Raw genomic sequence first — 18,707 nt, 5'->3', positions numbered from 1 at the left:
AGTCAACCAAACCTGTTTCCAAGGAGCCTAGCTTACTGCGTAGGTCTCTCCAAAACAAGGGCTAACAGCCAAGGGTGGCCGTCTAAACATCCAATGGAAACCATTTGGAGAGAGTGTGTAAAAGATGCCCCCGTAGGCCAAGCCTTGCAGAAACACTCCTGCCTTTTTACAGTCGCACGTGAACCTGGAGTACCATGCTCCCACATGGCACGCAAGGTGAAAATGATGTCCTGCCAAAAGGCGACTAAGGTAGCTGTCGGAGGGACCTGCTGGCCTCCTATCACATGACTACACCGGGTGACCCAGATCTTCTAGGCAGTGATGCTAGACAGTCTCCCATACACTATCCTCTGGCAACAACATTGTTCGTGCATGGGAAGGAGGTGTTGCATCATAAATCTCAATCTGGGAGACCTACTAGCCTCGATTCCTGTAGGCACGCGAGACTAGATCAATAGAGAAGGCATGCCCTCCCTCTGTGAGCCACACCATCATCCCCCAAGTGAAGTCCCATTGCATCCATTGAGTGCTGGCCACAATCTTAAAGGCTTCTAACCATATACTTTACACAGCTGTACATACAATGTGGTATCATCTCTAGCACTCCCTCTGCACAAGGAAGCGGGCCATAACCACATGGGGGACATCCTGCTCCAGCCACTGTTGCTCCCTTGATGGGGTCCAGGCGGCTGCCTCTAACTAGATGGCCGTCCAATGCCGGTCGTGTAGGAAAGAAGGGTACCTCCTCCACCCGATTTGAGATTCCTACACGAGCTGCTGTAATCGCTAGCTCTCTCGTGGAACCTCACGCTCATAATTTACTGCAGAAATACTCATAAGAGCTCTCTCTCTCTCTCTCTCTCTCTCTCTCTCTCTCTCTCTCTTTCTCCACACTGCTAGGGCCCAGGACAACATGTCGGGCTGGACCCCCCCGAAGGTATTTTATTTCTTGAAGAGAGAATCTGTTACAAGAGTTCAGCGTAGAGCTACCTGATACATATCCAACGTGAATCCATATTACAAGAGCTTCAAGCTCATTTCAAATTGGCAACATGCCACTCGTCTAAAATCTAGACTAAGTCCTATTACATGCCACTAAGGGCCACTCTGGAGTCTTCAAAGCACTTGGTCACGCGAACTGCCTACTAGATGCTTGTTAGGCTCCCGTAGCGCTTAGGAAAATAACTCTTCCTAGTACCTGCAACAATTAATTAATGCGCACCACCATGGCACCCATTAATTGTTAGCGCTTTGCATGCAAATAACACATTGTGGACTAATTCTAGTCACGGTGGGCATCCCCACTGAACACATGTGCACACATAACAAATATAAAAAAATATATTTATTCTCTGGTTGACCGAAGTCAACGCTCTTGATCATAATTAAGGAGCTTTGACCAAGGGTCGAGGCGCCTTAATTATAGCCAAGTCTCTCCAACCGAAGTTGGCACATCTTGGTTAACCGTGGTTAACCCTCTTGGCGCATGCCAAGTCTTGTTGACCGAAGTCAACACTCTCTGACCGTAGTCAGCTCTGTAGTTCTCTGGTTAACCATAGTTAACCCTCTTGGTAATAAACCAAGTCTCCCCGATCGAGGTCAGGTTTACTTGATCAGAGTCAAGTATCTTTGACCGTAGTCAATTCTTTGACCATTAAAAGAACTCTTTGACCATAATTAACACATATAAAACTCTTTAATTATGATCAAATAAATGGTCAACTGTACTTTGACTTAGGATATTTACATTGTGGTGACATCCCCTCGGCTTCTATTCAGTTGACCTCAACTGAAAAGCTTCCTTGTAAACATCCAAAAGCTGTGGATGATCGGATAACATGTCTTCGTCCATCCACTTGGCATCTAATGCCATATAATTCTTGAATTTTACAAGATACCAGTAAAACTCCTTGCCCTGAGGGCCTTTGCGTACAATATGGTACACAATTTGCTCTGGCTGAAGGACCTCCTCTAGCTCATCCACTTCTGGTGGATCCTCTGATACTGGTTCTGTAGGCTCTGGCCCCTGGAATTTCTTTAGATGACTCACATGGAATGCATTGTGAATCCTCCAATGCTCTGGCAATGCTAAGCTGTATGCAACCTCATTTATTCTTTCTGTAACCTTGAAAGGGCCATAGTAGCTGGGAGATAACTTTGCATACACTTTCTGTTTGCCTTTAAACTTGCGGAGCCTAGCTTTTTCAAAATTCAAAAGTACCCTTCCTTGAGATCTAACTGTCTCCTATGCTTATCTGTAGCTGTTTTATGTTTCTCTTGAGACCTTTCGATTGCTGTCCTGATTTGGCTGTAAGCTGTTTGTAGGTCTCTCACAAACTGATCAGCTGCAAATATTTCATCCTTGGTCCTCAGGATAGGTGGCAAAATCACCTTCCCATAAATGACCTCAAAGGGGGCTTTCCCTGTAGAGCTGTGTACTGTATTATTGTAAGCAAACTCTACTAATGGTAGGTACTTTTCCCAGTATGAACCTTGGTCACCCACGTAGCATTTCAGCATATCCAATGCTGTAGAATTTGCTACTTCACTTTGACCATCTGTCTGGGGATGGAAAGAAGAAGAAAAATTCAGATTCGTCCCCATGTTATCAAATAAAGCTCTCCAGAATAGATTGGTCATTCTGGGATCTCGATCACTGACAATGGACTTAAGCATACTATGGTGCTTAAAGATCTGTGCCATGAAAAGCTTAGCCATATGATCTGCCTTTACGGTGTTGCGAACCGGAATGAAATGAGTTTGCTTGCTGAATCTATCAATGATAGTCCAAATACCATCACTTCCTGACTTTGATCTTGGCAAATCAAAAATAAAGTCCATTGTAATACTTTCCCATGGTGCCTGAGGCACGGGAAGAGGCATAAGTAGGCCAGGTGCCTTCCGTCTATCATACTTCACTCAGACCAAGCTTTCCGAGAAGAATATGAAATGGGCAAACATGTTGTCAATGTATCATTTTCAGATTGTCCATACCCCAGGAATTCGGAACAGAGTGGCAGATGCCTTGTCCCGAAGACCCCAGGTCAATAATGTGACTATTGCTTATCATCAGGACCTAGAAGGCATGAGGGAGCAATATGCTAGTGATGCAGATTTTGGTGAGATTTTACAGCAAATGCAAGAGGGGCAATCCACCAGTCACTATTCCCTGAAAGATGGGTATCTAATGAAAGATGATTACCTATGCATCACCCAGGAGATGAGGAAAAAGATTTTGGAGGAATGCCATGCACCTCCCTATGCTGGACATAGAGGAATTACAGCAACAACTCTAGCACTAGAGAGGTATTTCTTTTGGCCAGGGATGCGGAAAGATATACATCAATTTGTTACTGTATGCAACTGATGCACACTGCCTTTGCTTTTCAAAGAGAAAAATTACCTCAACAAGGGGTGTCTTGCATTCACAATCTCTGCCAGTACCGGGCTGTCAACTCAAGGCATATACCCACAAAGTTACCAAGGCATCAACAACTATATTGCCCCTTTTCTGGCTGTTGCAGAAAACACTCAGAATGCATCTGATTCCCTTTTTCTGAGCACAAAGGCATGCATTTTCTCTTTTTCGGCAAATCTCTGATTTTTCCTCTGATTTCTGATGTTTCTGACAGTAGATACTTTCTCAGATAAGTGAAAATTGCTAGCAGAAACAGTCTCTGCAACTGTCCTTTTTTTTTTTTTGGGAACAGTAACCAGATGAAGTAACTGACTGGTTACTCTAACCAGACTAACTAGCTCTAGTCTGGTTAGATGAACAGACTAGTTAGTCTATGACTAAACCGGATGAACTAAATACAGTTAGGTAGACCAAGACTACACCAACCAGTTTGGCTTGGTTTGCCCACTAACTGAACATCTAACCAGAGTCGAGCTAACCAGGGTTAGTCTAACCATTGGTTTGCCATCTCAGCAGTCCAGCTGGCTGCCACATCAGCAGCTGCCTATCTGCCACGTGTCAGTGCCACATCAGCTTCCTGTCAGCCCTGCCACATCAGCACCTACCACGTGTCAAGGCCACGTCAGCTGCATGCGCTGCCACGTCAGCATCGCACGTGTGGACGCCACGTCAGCTGGACCTGTTGGCTGCCACGTGAGCTGTTTGTCAGGCCTGCCACGTCAGCACCACGTGTCAGATCCCTCTACCACGTGTCCTCCTGCGCCACGTCAGCCTAAGGTTCCAAACCTTGGCTGACTGATGCGCGTCGCGCGTCGCGCGTCTCACCCATTTGGGCGCCTCAATTTGTCCGTCAGTGCCCGTCGGTGTCTCCGCCATTCGTCTACAGATTTTCACACGAGACTTTGAAAATAGTTCATGCGATCGGAACTAAGCGAGGCGCAGATCTGTAGTCATCTTCTGATACCGCTGGTGGAGGCAATGAAAAAGTCACTACGCGTGAGGGCGTCTCCCTCTGCGTGGTAATTGCCGGTGCTTGCAAGAGGCTTCCAATAGCATAATCCCTATGAGTAGGCACAGGCCCAACGCTTGTGATATGCACGGCATTTGCAGTAATCACGACGCCCAATTAGCGCTCGAGATAGACAAACACCTACACCTTACTTTTCCTTGCTTGCCCTCCCTCTTCACGCAAGTGCATCTCGGTTCTTCGCCTGCAGGGCTCTTCAGCTAAACACCGATCAAAATCATGCTACTCTCCCAAGCGTCACTTATCATCTTGAGAAACTCTCTTGCACTTGGATCGTCACAATTTGGGAAAACTATGAGACCAGGCTCTGATACCAATGTAATCGCTAGCTCTCTCGTGGAACCTCACGCTCATAATTTACTGCAGAAATACTCATAAGAGCTCTCTCTCTCTCTCTCTCTCTACACACTGCTAGGGCCCAGGACAACATGTCGGGCTGGACCCCCCCGAAGGTATTTTATTTCTTGAAGAGAGAATCTGTTACAAGAGTTCAGCGTAGAGCTGCCTGATACATATCCAACGTGAATCCATATTACAAGAGCTTCAAGCTCATTTCAAATTGGCAACATGCCACTTGTCTAAAATCTAGACTAAGTCCTATTACATGCCACGAAGGGCCACTCTACAGTCTTCAAAGCACTTGGTCACGCGAACTGTCTCCTAGATGCTTGTTAGGCTCCCGTAGCGCTTAGGAAAATAACTCTTCCTAGTACCTGCAACAATTAATTAAAGCGCACCACCATGGCATCCATTAATTGTTAGCTCTTTGCATGCAAATAACACACTGTGGACTAATTCTAGTCATGGTGGGTGTCCCCACTGAACACATGTGCACACATAACAAATATAAAAATATATATTTATTCTCTGGTTGACCAAAGTCAACGCTCTTGATCATAATTAAGAAGCTTTGACCAAGGGTCGAGGCGCCTTAATTATAGCCAAGTCTCTCCAACCGAAGTTGGCACATCTTGGTTAACCGTGGTTAACCCTCTTGGCGCATGCCAAGTCTCGTTGACTGAAGTCAACACTCTCTGACCGTAGTCAGCTCTGTAGTTCTCTGGTTAACCGTAGTTAACCCTCTTGGTAATAAACCAAGTCTCCCCGATCGAGGTTAGGTCTACTTGACCAAAGTCAAGTATCTTTGACCGTAGTCAATTCTTTGACCATTAAAAGAACTCTTTGACCATAATTAACACATATAAAACTCTTTAATTATGATCAAATAAATGGTCAACTGTACTTTGACTTAGGATATATACATTGTGGTGACAGCTGCCCAGAACCACTCCCCTGGGTTCCATTGAATATCTTGGAGAGGCTGATCTTCCGAAAGACAAAGGCAAAAGATTGTATTTGCAGTATTCTGAGAGGGTGATCATCGACAATGTCCATCTCTATCTAAAAGATTCCTACCTTGATTTATGATGACATAAATCCTTTAAGGGAGGAATAAGGTCATGTACGAGCTAACCCCTATCAGCTTTGTAATGAAGGGGAAAAGGGGGTTAATTTAGGGATGCTTTAGTGAGGGTTAGAGGGGATTATGGAGGGGACTATATAAGTCCAAGCCCTCCACTCTTGCAGCAAACTATTGATGTGACATCTAATCTATCGACTTTCCCTCCTCCTTCCTCCTACTTGCAGCCCTCTCTCTCTCTCTCTCTCTCTCTCTCTCTCTCTCTCTCTCTCTCTCGTACCGCTTCTCCTTCCTTCTCTCCCTTCCTCTCTCTCTATTCCTCTCCTCAATCCCCCTTTCTCTAATCGCCTCTGCCTGCAAACAAAAGACACTACTTCATTGGGTCTTGCCTACAGGCAGCTGCCACCCTAGGATCAGCTCGAAACCCAACTAATAATGGGAGTTGCTAAATTTGCATTTGACAAGAGCTTCAATTCACTGAAACAGGGGTGGCCAAGACAATCGCCATCATCGGAGGTGCAACTACTAGGTCTTGCACCCGTGGAAATTGGGCCTGTGCGCGTGCAACGAAGACCACTATGAAGTAGTCCACGCCAAAGAAACTACTTTCAGAGCTCAATTACTAGTCAAGAATGCATAGTCTTGGTGTCCTCCCCATGCCAAACCACATGGATGCATCGTCGGGCTGCCTTCTCCACCTGCGCCTAACTGTAGCCGCTCGGTTGCGCCCAATTGGCCATCTGTACACGCGACACCCACAAGCCATGCAGCAAAACGGCTTCATCCATCAGCAAGAAGGGGCAATCCATATGCGATGCCCACGAGCAGCTAATTCCACCGCATCGCCACTTGCACCAAATTCCAGCTGCCCTGCCACACCTCCTGCCGCCGGCAAGCAGTACAAGGTGTGAGGCTTTGGTCAATTAACCAGGATTAAGATAGATTAGCTAGGTTAGGTTAGTTAGGTTAGGGTTGGTTAATGTGGGGTTAGGTTAGATCAATCTAACTAAGGTTGGGTTAAGTCATGGTTAGGTTATGTCATACTAATTACTGGTGGTCTAATTGTCCTAGTGGTCTCGAGGTCAACGTCCTAACAATCCTAGGTGACCTAGGACATACCCCCCAAAAAAGAATTTTAAGGCCCTTTACCAGCCCCTTTTGAGGTCCTTATTCGAACCCGATTAAACCTACCTAGGTCCCATTTCACAGCCTCGTCTTCGGCTGTTACCTTGAGCATCTCCATTCACTATTTTGGGCAACCTTACCTTCCATCACTGTTTGAGGTGTGAGATAGGCAAGAGTTCAAAACCAGCACATGTGCATGCATTTGGTGTAGGAGGATAGCAGCAATACTTTATTACAAGCCATGGGACAACCAAATACCTATGGATGGAACATGAGGCAACATGACTCTAGTTTTGGGCAGCTCATACAAGGATTTGAGCAGCAAGCAAAACGCTTCGGGCAGCTTCAACATGAGGAAGATTCACGCCCCCAATGTAACAGATTGCTGATGGTAATCAGGTACTTTCTCTTTTGGGCTTATTGAGAGGATTGTCATGCATCAGAGTTCAGGAGGTCTCCGAGCTGAAATGCACTTTGCCTCACGGGCTAGTGCATTGCAAGCACCAAACGTGTTGCATGGTCGAGATATAGATGATGGTTGTTGACCTTACATATCCAACTATTAGATTTGACAGAGATGTCCTCTATGCTACATGTGGAGATACAAATACCTTAGAGCAGCCACTTGTTGTTGGAGCTATGATGCCTAGAGCAGTTATGACAAACACTCAGGAGGCCTATGAAAATAGATGCCAAACTACTTAGGAGAATGCATTTCTGCCAATGCTTGTAATGCAGTCCAGTCATGTTATGCCACTCCTTGGCATGCATCCAAATGATGCTTCAAAGCCATGGATGACGCCTTTGGATGCAGGACAAAAATCTGGTTGTTGTCAAGTGATTCCAGCTGAAAATACTAAAGGATGTTGTGGGAAGAAGTGTTCTATAGCATCTTAAATTGCTATGAACAGCAAGAACCCAATGCTGTCATTTCGGGAGCACCCAAGGGTATACCTCCTAGTTGCAATGCACACGCTTGATGGCACAAGGCCTAAATTCATGGATGCTTTATCGGTGATGCTTCAGAGCATGACCCAAGCCGAAGCAGAAAAGTAGATGAGCCAGCCAATCAGTGAACAAATTTGTGAGAAGGTTGGAGAGGTTGTGCACATTGCAATGCAGTAAATGGGAAAGCAGCCCATGCTTCCTTCTATGCACCAAAACGATGGAGATGGGAAGGATGTTGATCCACCCAAAGAATCTCCTAGACTCCCACAAGGTTGTCAAAGACAAACATGCATGCTTCCTCCTATGCACCAAAACAATGGGGATGGGAAGGATATTGATCCACCCAAAGAGTCTCCCAGACTTCCACAAGGTTGTCAAAGATGAGCCTACATGAAAAGGGAATCGCAATCTGAGATGCTCAGCTTACATGCCACGCTCCTGAGGCACACAAAAGTGATGCATTCATCTAGGACTGAACTTAATGGAGGGGATGGAAACCAGGCCAAGCATACAGATTTCAAGGGTAATACCAAAGGGCAGAGCCCTAAAGCCAATTCTGATATGTTCATGGCCACTGCCGATGAAAGCAGCATCTACACAGTACAACCTGAAAATCACAGCCAAAATTATGAAGACAATGGACAACAAGAGAAAGATGGCTGTTATGACCGTTTTGAAAATTGGCATAATAATACAGCCCTTGCACAACCATATTGGTATAAATAGTTAGTGTCCCTAGCAGCACATTAGTGCACAGCAGCAAGGTAAGGCAAGCATGCAACTTGATGGAAAAGATGCTCATGAAAATGCTATTGCACGAGACCAAGGTAAGCCTATAGTTGGGGGTGAGGCAAACTTACCACAACAAAAAGTTGAGGATCATGAAGGACAAAGGCCATCAGCTTCTTTCCAATGAGGGTGATCTCGTGGGGCATGATAATGCTACATCCTTGTCAGTGGAGCACAAAGGTACACTAATGCATGTGGATTTTATTGCAAACACACACATTTTGGGCAGCAGGTAGAGTATTCATTACACAACCAGGCAGATCCTTCCATATGTGGGAAGCCTATGAAGGAGCAATCCACTATGATCTTGCCCATGGGAAATTTCAGCCAGAGACATCCACAAGTGACTCTTTGAAGGGGTGATACCCTTGAGTTACGTGCAGGGGATAGAGGCCGGTCTTCACTACTGCCATTTGGCACATCCCAGCCTCGTGTGGATGCTTTTGGGAGAGCCTTGTGTTTCAGCACAATGCCTCAATCTCAATCAGACGGAGGCTCTAAATGGAGTCTACACCTTGCAAATGCAGCCTGGACAGATTTTTGTGGAAGGACACCATATGCCCATACGCACATGGGTTTACGGGGTGAGTGGGACATTGATGTTCCCTTGTCAAATCTGCACCATGCTTAAATGTGCCTACCATCTGTGGTCAGAGATAACTTGTCTCTCTTACATTATGGCAGGAGCATGGTTGGACAAGAGTGTGGTAGACACTTAACAGATATTTTGATAGACCACAGATTCGAAGGAGAAACCAAGAATCCTAATAAGTGGAAAGAATGGCTCTAAGCTTTGGAAAGATATTGCAGATTCAATCCAATGAATGATGAGGGCAAGATTCTTTACGATGGCATGCACCATGCCCACAAAGGATTTCATCTTGGAAGCCCTACACATGGCCAGCTTTCAAAGACCTCACGGGTGTCATGGCTAGAAGGAAATTACTGTTAGAGACTCACTGTGCCCACCTGTGAGCCCCTGATTTGAGGGGACAAGGGGCAGTAGAGGTAGGAGGGCTGGGAAAGAGAGACCCAGGCCGACATCATAGGCAACCAGCACACGGGCTGGTTGCTGCCTGCAACAGCAAAGAAATAAGGGGGCCCTGTGCCTCCCTTGGAGGCGTCTACAGTCCCATGGACTGGCTGCACAGGGCACCCTTTTATAGGGGCTTGTGGCAGGGCCACCGACCAGGGCCAACCCTGGTCGGATTTCCAGGGCAGTCTGGTCGGCCACCAGACAGGGTACCGACCCTGCTGGTCGGCCAACCCAGAGGGCCTGGGCAGTGCCTATAAAAGGCCCACTCCTTGTTTCATTCCAACATCCAGTGCAGGATAGAAAGCCTCCTTCCTAGGCTGTGCTGTGCACTCAGAGCTGGTTCAGTTTGACAGAGAGAGTTCCATCAGTTCTCCTCAGCACTTGGCTGAGTTTTGTATGCTCCCTTGGAGCCAGTTTCTGCCCACCATCCGGTGGATGAATATACTCTTTCTCTCTCTCCGTTTAAGTTATCTCTGAGTGAGTGTTTATTGCATCTGTGATCAGTTATCTGAGTTGAGTGTGTGGAAGAGTGGGAGAGATCTTGGGTGGAGGTTTGAGTGATTCATTCCCTCCTATTCTCCAACATGGTATCAGAGCCATAGGCTCTCAACTCTTCCTCATCAAAGCACTCTCTGAAGGAAGGAGTCCCTTGGCAGTAAGGCGATTCTGTTTTCAGCTCAAGCTAGCACGGGAGGTCAGTACATTTATTTCTGTTTCAGTTATTCAGTTTTGCTATTCACCGAGATGGATCAGCGTTCAGAATCCTCTACACCCATTGCTCGTCCTTCCTCCTTCTCCAGTCATCTTCCTTCTTCATTTATCCCCAATTTCGGTGAAGCTGGAAAGCTCGATGGGACGAACTATCCAATCTGGAAAGTCAAGATCCGAAGCCATCTGTTGGCACGGAAGTTGTGGAAGATTGTGAATGGGACCGAAGAGAAGCCGGAGGACATTGTGGACAAAAGAGGTGAAGTTTTAGTTGAAGCAAATGCAGATGAACTCTGTGCATGGGAGGAGAGGGATGCTCAAGCCTTAGCAATGCTTATTGGCACGACAGCAGATGCTGTGATTCCTCATATCCAGTTGGCAGAGACGTCTTCAAAGGCGTGGGCCATACTGAAGGAGCTATATGAAACCGATAATATAGCCCGTATCATTACACTTCAGCATCAGCTTTATAATCTTGATATGAATGAGGGTGATAGTGTGCATGATCATCTGACAAAGGTGAAAGTCGTGCAGGACCAGCTCGCAGCGGTTGGTCAGAAGGTGGACACGAGTCAATTGGCATCGCTCACACTCCACAAGTTGCCACGGAGTTTCAAAAGTTTTGTGACTACGGTCACTGCGGGTCAACGGACTAAGCCAATCACCTTTGAGGAGCTTGGTCCACTCCTGCTTCAAGAGGAGGCTCGAGAGAAACTCTTTACGCAAACCGACGAGAAGGCATTAGTGGCCAAAGACAAGCCTGGAAAAGGCAAGCCAAAGGATTCCAAGAAGTCAGAGGACGTTGAACGCAAGAAGAAAATGAAGTGCTATTACTGTGAAAAGCTTGGCCACTCCGCCAAAGAATGCCGAAAGAAGAAGGCGGATCAAAAGCGGAAGAGAGAAGCCAAGAACAAAGAAGAGCCTAAGAATGATTCTGCCAATGTGACGACTGGACAGTTATTTTTACTCAGTGAACATTGTTCAGCATATGCAGTTAGTGAAGGTAAAGAGGGTTGGTATGTTGACAGCGGTGCTTCCAAGCACATGTCCAACAGAAGGACTTGGTTCAAAACCATGGAAAGTACACACCCGGATTCCAAAGTTTCTGTGGGGATAGCTGGACGTGTCCTGTGAAGGGCATCGGTAGCATTCCTTTCATTACAACGGCGGGTGAGGAGAAGGATATCTCTGGAGTACTTTATGTACCCAACCTTTGCAAGAATTTACTGTCTGTAAGTCAGATGGACAAAAACAACATGGCAGTTCTCTTTCAAGATGGCAAGGTCGCCGTGACATCCAAAGGAAATGGGCAGATGGTGGCTCAAGGGATTCTCGGAGCAGAAAATGTATCTTTGTTGGGTATAGCGAAGAATCCAAGGCCTACCGCCTCTTCGACCCAGTAAAGAAGCAAATCCTTATCAGTCGGGATGTTGTCTTCGATGAAAAGGAACCTGAATCCCAGGAGAAGCCTCAGATTGAGGAGGAGGAGATTGTTCAACCCCCGAATCCACCCCGCCCCAAGTTGACCATCCAAGAGGTGGCAAAATCAGAAGCTGATGTCCACAAGATACTCAGGTAGAGCAGGATGTTCCAGAAGAAGTTCCCATTCCTCCTCCCATAGAGAAGCAGAAAAGGTTGCCCCAATGGTACCCACGGACATTGGAAGAGTCTCGGGTCACCGAATTACCTGAGAGTAGCAGTTCCGGATTGCGGCGGTCTCAACGTCTTCAAAAGACCCCATCCGTGAATTTTGTGTTGGTGGCTCAGCATGATGAGCCAAGGACCTTCGAGGAGGCGAAGGACAATCCAGAATGGCAGGCTGCCATGAAGGCAGAGATGGATGCTATCCTGAAGAACAATACATGGGACTTAGTGGCCAGGGCCCCGCGACGGAAAGTCATCGGCACTAAGTGGGTATACAAACTTAAATACAAATCAGACGGCAGCTTGGATAAGTATAAAGCAAGGTTAGTGGTGAAAGGTTTTGCTCAAACTGAAGGCATGGATTTTGATGAAACTTTTGCTCCCACAGCCCGCATGGTTACTATCCGGACAGTGATTGCCCTTGCTGCTCAATTCCAGTGGCCTATTTTTCAAATGGATGTGAAGTCCGCATTCCTTAATGGAACCCTGGAGGAGGAGGTATACGTGGAGCAGCCACCGGGCTTTCAAGATCCAGGGTCCCCATTAAAGGTCTGCAGGTTGAAGAAGGCGTTATACGGGCTGAAACAGGCCCCCAGAGCTTGGTACCAAAGGATTGATATATTCTTTCAGAAGATAGGGCTTAGTCGGAGTCCTTCTGAGGCAAACCTTTACTTGTTCAGTGAGAAGGGATTGCAATTGGTACTCATCCTCTATGTTGATGATCTTATCTTGACAGGTGATCATGTCGAGAAGATTTCACAGGTCAAGGAGCTACTCATGTCTGAGTTTGAGATGACTAACCTTGGGTTATTACATTACTTCCTTGGGATTGAAGTAAAGCAAGCCAAAGACAGGATTCAGAGTTGCATAGCCATTGCCAAGAATCCAGTGTACCACGCGCGGACCAAGCACATCGAAGTTCATTACCACTTTGTTCGAGAGCTCATCATTGACGACGTGATCGAGCTTATCTACTGCCCGACTGCCGACAACTTGTCCGACCTCTTCACGAAGGCACTCCCTCGAGAACAGATGGAGCACTTCATCAAACGCATGGGGATTGGCCCACAGTTGTGACATTGAGGGGGGGTGTTAGAGACTCACTGTGCCCACCTGTGAGCCCCCGATTTGAGGGGACAAGGGGCAGTGAGAGGTAGGAGGGCTGGGAAAGAGAGACCCACGCTGACATCATAGGCAACCAGCACACGGGCTGGTTGCTGCCTGCAACAGCAGAGAAATAGGGGGGCCCTGTGCCTCCCTTGGAGGCGTCTACAGTCCCATGGACTGGCTGCACAGGGCACCCTTTTATAGGGGCTTGTGGTAGGGCCAGTCGGCCCAACCAGGGCCACCGACCAGGGCCAACCCTGGTCGGATTTCCAGGGCAGTCTGGTCGGCCACCAGACGGTACCGACCCTGCTGGTCGGCCAACCCAGAGGGCCTGGGCAGTGCCTATAAAAGGCCCACTCCTTGTTTCATTCCAGCATCCAGTGCAGGACAGAAAGCCTCCTTCCTAGGCTGTGCTGTGCACTCAGAGCTGGTTCAGTTTGACAGAGAGAGTTCCATCAGTTCTCCTCAGCACTTGGCTGAGTTTTGTATTGCTCCCTTGGAGCCAGTTCCTGCCCACCATCCGGTGGATGAATATACTCTCTCTCTCTCTCCGTTTAAGTTATCTCTGAGTGAGTGTTTATTGCATCTGTGATCAGTTATCTGAGTTGAGTGTGTGGAAGAGTGGGAGAGATCTTGGGTGGAGGTTTGAGTGATTCATTCCCTCCTATTCTCCAACAATTACAACGGTACAGCACAGGGTTGAAGGCCTTACATGTGAGGACTAAAGATCCCTGGAATATTGAGGAAGCACAACAACTTCTGGAACTGTTTGAGCCTGAATATAGCATCTATAATGAAGATAATTTTCACTTTTTCAAAATTGGTAAGAACGGCATAACCAGAGATGCAATGCAAAGACAGCTTATTGAAGCACTTATTAAAGCTGGGGTATATGGCAAAGCAATAAATGCTTCCGATGTGGAGAAAAGTGGACGGCAAAACACAATGCATTTTGCAGAACAAAAACCATGGGGACAGCCAAAACTTATGTGATTATGCAGCTTTGTGATGATCTTGCCAGGATGGATTACCAGCACATGACCCCAGAGGTGCCACAACACCCAAGGCAAAGGAATATATCACATTTCCTTTTGATCCTGGTGGCATGCATGATAATATCCTTTTTACAGCAGGGGACCTTGGTGCCTAACTGTCACCTGCAATTTTGAGGACAAAATTATTTTTGAGGAGGGGGAAAGGGGGTTTAATTTAGGGATGTTTTAGTGAGGGTTAGAGGGGATAATGGAGGGGACTATATAAGTCCAAGCCCTCCCCTCTTGTAGAGAACTTTTGATGTGACATCTAATCTATCGACTCTCCCTCCTCCTTCCTCCTACTTGCAGCCTACTCTCTCTCTCTCTCTCTCTCTCTCTCTCTCTCTCACCCCTTCTCCTTCCTTCTCTCCCTTCCTCTCTCTCCTCAATCCCCCCCCTTCCCACCTCTTCCTCTCTCTCCTACCCCTTCTCCTGCCTTCCTCTCTCTCCATTCCTCTCCTCAATCAAAGTATCAAAAGGGGTGGGGGACAGATTAGAGAAAGGGGGATTGAGGAGAGGAATGGAGAGAGAGGAAGGTAGGAGAAGGGGTAGGAGAGAGAGGAAGAGGTGGGAAGGGGGGGGGGGGGGGGGGGAGAGTAGGCAGCAAGTAGCAGGAAGGAAAGAGGAGCGTAGATAGGATTAGATGTCACATCAAAAGTTTGATACAAGAGTGGAGGGCTTGGGGACTTATATAATCCCCTCCATTATCCCCTCTAACTCTCACTAAAGCATCCCTAAATTAAACCCCTTTTCCCCTTCATTACAAGCTTGTACCTAACCTAGGGTTATGTATTACTTCACATGTAATAGATATTAGCTATTTCAATAACCCTCGATGCTAAGGACTATGGTCTAGCCCCATAAGAACTAGGCTCTAGATTGAGTTGGGATGTATGCAAGATTAATACTGATCTACAAGTATATGAGCCTAGTCTAAGCAAGGGTTAGAAATAGCCAGAGATAGACTGAAGCTAGCAATGGATGAGGTCTTGATCCTCTGGATAGAGTTATTCCAAGAAAAGTAACACTAATACAGGAAAGGTAGGATAAGCTTAGCTTTGAGAAAAAGTAGGCTATTTAGGGTATGACTTCTATAGTTGGAGATGGATGCCAGAGATAGCGAGAGCTTGGCTTACAAATTCAAGCCAAGGGCTGAGTTCACAGGTGTCCTGGGTGACGGATTTCCAAAAAACCGTACGACTTCTTAGACTTAGGAGTATTAGGCTGGTGACTGGGGCATGTCGGGGTGCACGACCTCTTAGTCAAGACTATCTTCCTCGTGGTCTAGACTACGCTTGGGTGGTGAGCCACTAGCTCTCCTCCTTATGGTTTTCTATGACAGAGCATTTACTCTGATAGATGTGCTTTCGGCTCCTGTGTGGGCTTTGGCAAGGTATGGGTAAGCTGTGGAGCAGCATGGTCTGATTCTTACTCAAGGTAGTCACTCCAGCTATGGCACGTTAACAGTCCTGCCTATAAGAAAATTTAGGAGGACAAGAGAAAGTACTCCCAAGTGCCGTGCCTTGAGGGGCGAATGAGAGCGTTATCAAGCCTTCTTGTCTTCCAGCTACTCCATAAGATGGGAATCCCATCTGAAGGAGTCCTCCAACAGTCCATGTGCAGTGGAAGGATAGACCAATGCAATATGAATCCAAAGCCCAAGCCATTGAACGCAACAGCAGACAATCTCTCCTCGATCCTGCAAATGTGGAAACCATCCAGGCCTTGGCTAGCGACTGTTAAAAAAGAACATTAACATTCCTCTTATTCTTGAAAAGCAATATATCTAGAGAGAGACGACTGTTTTTACATAAGGGAATAAAACATGAATCATGACGCAACCTTAGCTGTTGGTTTTTTATTGTTGTGGAATCTTAAAGATATGGTCTTTAGCTTGGATGATAATCGGTTGAAGTTCCTAGAACCCTTGTAGCAATTCAGATCCAGCTCCAAGGTGTTCGCTGTCTTTGTTGTGTTCGTACGGTTGAGATAGTCTGCTTGAGTTTCCAAATTCATTAAAACCACCCGACACAGTCCAGAAAATACTAAGGCATTCAACCAAACCAACTACACAAAACGCACATCGGTAAGGTTGTACAGAAGAATAACACGCCTGGCAATTACTAGACGAGTCGCATTTTACTTGCGTGGTCAATTGTGTCCTCTTCTTTGTGCTAACTCTTTTCAACCCCAAAGTGAGAGAATCAGAGCATAAAGGAAAAACACAAGTACCAATAGCTGTAATGATGCCACTGAAAAGAACTTGCTTCCTCCTCTTCTTCGTCAGATCTTTGCCTTCATCCTTCTTGTCCTGCAAACAAACATGCAATTTGGGGTTGTCGATAACACAATTGCCAAAGCCTGTCCTAACGCCTGGCAGAAACATTCGTATGCTCACCTGAGCCTTCTTCGCAGTCGCACGGGGTTGAGTAGGTCCAAGGGTTGGTTCGGGAATGAAGGTGACTATTACTGCGAATGCGATGACACCACTGAAAAACTGCAGAAGCACCATGTCAAGGATCATTTAAAGACCCTAGGATGTAGAGCAGACATGCAGCTTGAGTAAGTAGGCAACCTCACCCAGACATTAGCTTTAAAAAACCCGATGGCATTGATCGCGTTGTGAGCAAGGTCCATGAAAGAAATGCAAAGCATAAGCCCACCTGCAAAGCCCTAGAAAGACGAAGAACAGAGACTCGTCAAGGGCCAATCAAAGAGCGTCACAAAAATGCATGCAATTAGAGGCAGCCTCAAAAAGGAGCAGATAACCTGTAGGATTCCTAGTCTGTTGAGCTTTGGGGTGGGTGCAAGGACAACGAGAAGGGCACCTGAGACAGGAAAAGGATGAGGAAATGGCAACTGATAAAGGAATGCTTGTAGAAAAGAAGTTTTCAAACGATCGAGATGCTGAATAGTTGAACGAGGATGAGGGGGGAAAGCACGTACCGAGAGCCGTGCTTAAACCGCCAACCATGGACAGGGCGAGAGCGACTAAAACCTCCGATCCCATGACGATGAAGCTGCTTCACTATGATGAAAATTTCGAGGACGATACGTGATAAATCGTGTAGCAGCAAACATACACTTTGTAGGGGTGAATCTCCGGCCAGATTCCCCCAGACGAATCTCGAATTAGATTCTGGCACCCCCCCCCAACCAACCAAAAGTCGCGGTCCAAACCGTTTGCCCACCTGAGCTGGTTGCCATCGTTCGAATCCTGCTTGCGATGCTCCTCTCCCCTCGGAACCGAACCCATAGCTTGTTGGTCCTCCCCGTTGGCCACATGTGTGTGCACGCATGGGTTTGTGCATGTGGGGGGCGAGATCCTAGCCTCCCATTGAAAATATTGCGGCCAAATGTCAGAGCATGTGGTTGGAAAATCACATCAAAGCACATTTTCACGCTTGGAATGGCTTTTACGATCCTGGCCTCCGCTCAAAAATATTTCAGCCACATATTAGAGCACATTCCCACGCTCGGAACTATACCCAGTTGGCAGCCTGAGTAAATGGGTGTATGCTTGATATACAATGAATTGAAAAAATCAAGCAAAAAACACTTTTTTACTATTTGGAGACTCCCCATGTCAGCCAAGTAATGAGAAATTCTTTGGTTTGGATGGCCATAGCAAAGAGCTGCAAGCGCTTCTTGTTATTGTTGAACCCCCAAAACGAAGGTGCCCAAGAATGAAGTAAAGGGCAAAGCAAAGGCCAAGGCGAAGCATGAAATTAAGGGCAGACCCAACTGCACCTAGAGGTTCGAGTAGAATGGACATAACTACAATAAGCCCTAAGACCAATAGAGTCAACAACAGAGGCACGCCAAACAAGAGGAAAGTTACGAAGTGATTCCACCAACAGTTTTCGTAAGGATCCGTGCTAGGGATCTCCACCAATGATTTTGGCTATACCAATGACAAGATACCTGATGTGGGGGATACACCAATGTTAAGGGGGAGAAGTACTTAAGGAATCAGCAGTTATTTGTGTAGAGGTGGTGGTTGTTATAGAGTTACGTAGAGTATGTACTGTGTTGTAGCGTAGTCAATTGTGTTAGATGTGTAGATAGGTGTTGGATGAGTGGGAGATGTACGTGAGAATGTTTGTAGTAGCAACATCAGGATAGGTTTGCAATGTGTGTTCATGAGTGAGTGGGAAGAAGGAAAAGGAACGGGTGTGCCGTGTGCAGCAATGCCTATTGAAGTGCTTCTCACAAATGAATGAGAAATTAAAGAAGTACTTTTCAAACTCTCTTAAGCCGGGATGGCTTGCAGTTTCTTCTTGAAGAGGGGGAAGGCTTCTAGCCACAAAACTTCTAGTGGTATAGGGAGGGGCTTGGGGAGAAGTCTATTTTGGACTTGGCAAGCCTTGGATTTCTAGTGAGGAGGCACTAAAGGACATTCTTGCTCAACTTGGATTGAGGGCCATGGTGATTTAGAGAGTCAAATGGCG

At 46.6% G+C, this 18,707-nt stretch overlaps 1 protein-coding gene across 1 annotated transcript in view; it reads right to left on the bottom strand.

The window, feature by feature from the left end:
- Positions 1-17,406, bottom strand: part of LOC147903712 (ZIP metal ion transporter family) — a 42,524-nt gene extending 25,118 nt beyond the window's left edge. The window contains exons 1-5 of the mRNA XM_087372569.1: positions 17,203-17,406; positions 17,026-17,084; positions 16,837-16,929; positions 16,655-16,753; positions 16,489-16,567 (exon numbers count right to left, since the gene is read on the bottom strand). Coding sequence (XP_087228695.1) covers positions 16,489-16,567; positions 16,655-16,753; positions 16,837-16,929; positions 17,026-17,084; positions 17,203-17,266 — 394 coding nt within the window. The 5' untranslated portion in view covers positions 17,267-17,406. The remainder of the gene's footprint in view (positions 1-16,488; positions 16,568-16,654; positions 16,754-16,836; positions 16,930-17,025; positions 17,085-17,202) is intronic.
- Positions 17,407-18,707: the final 1,301 nt, after the last annotated feature.

Source organism: Dipteris shenzhenensis, chromosome 3 (genome assembly GCF_047967505.1).
Source record: "Dipteris shenzhenensis isolate YYH24624 ecotype China chromosome 3, Dip_SZ_1.0, whole genome shotgun sequence".
NCBI classification, from domain to species: domain Eukaryota; kingdom Viridiplantae; phylum Streptophyta; class Polypodiopsida; order Gleicheniales; family Dipteridaceae; genus Dipteris; species Dipteris shenzhenensis.
Note: the sequence above shows the minus strand (reverse complement) of the source record. Positions and strands in the feature narration are given on the sequence as shown.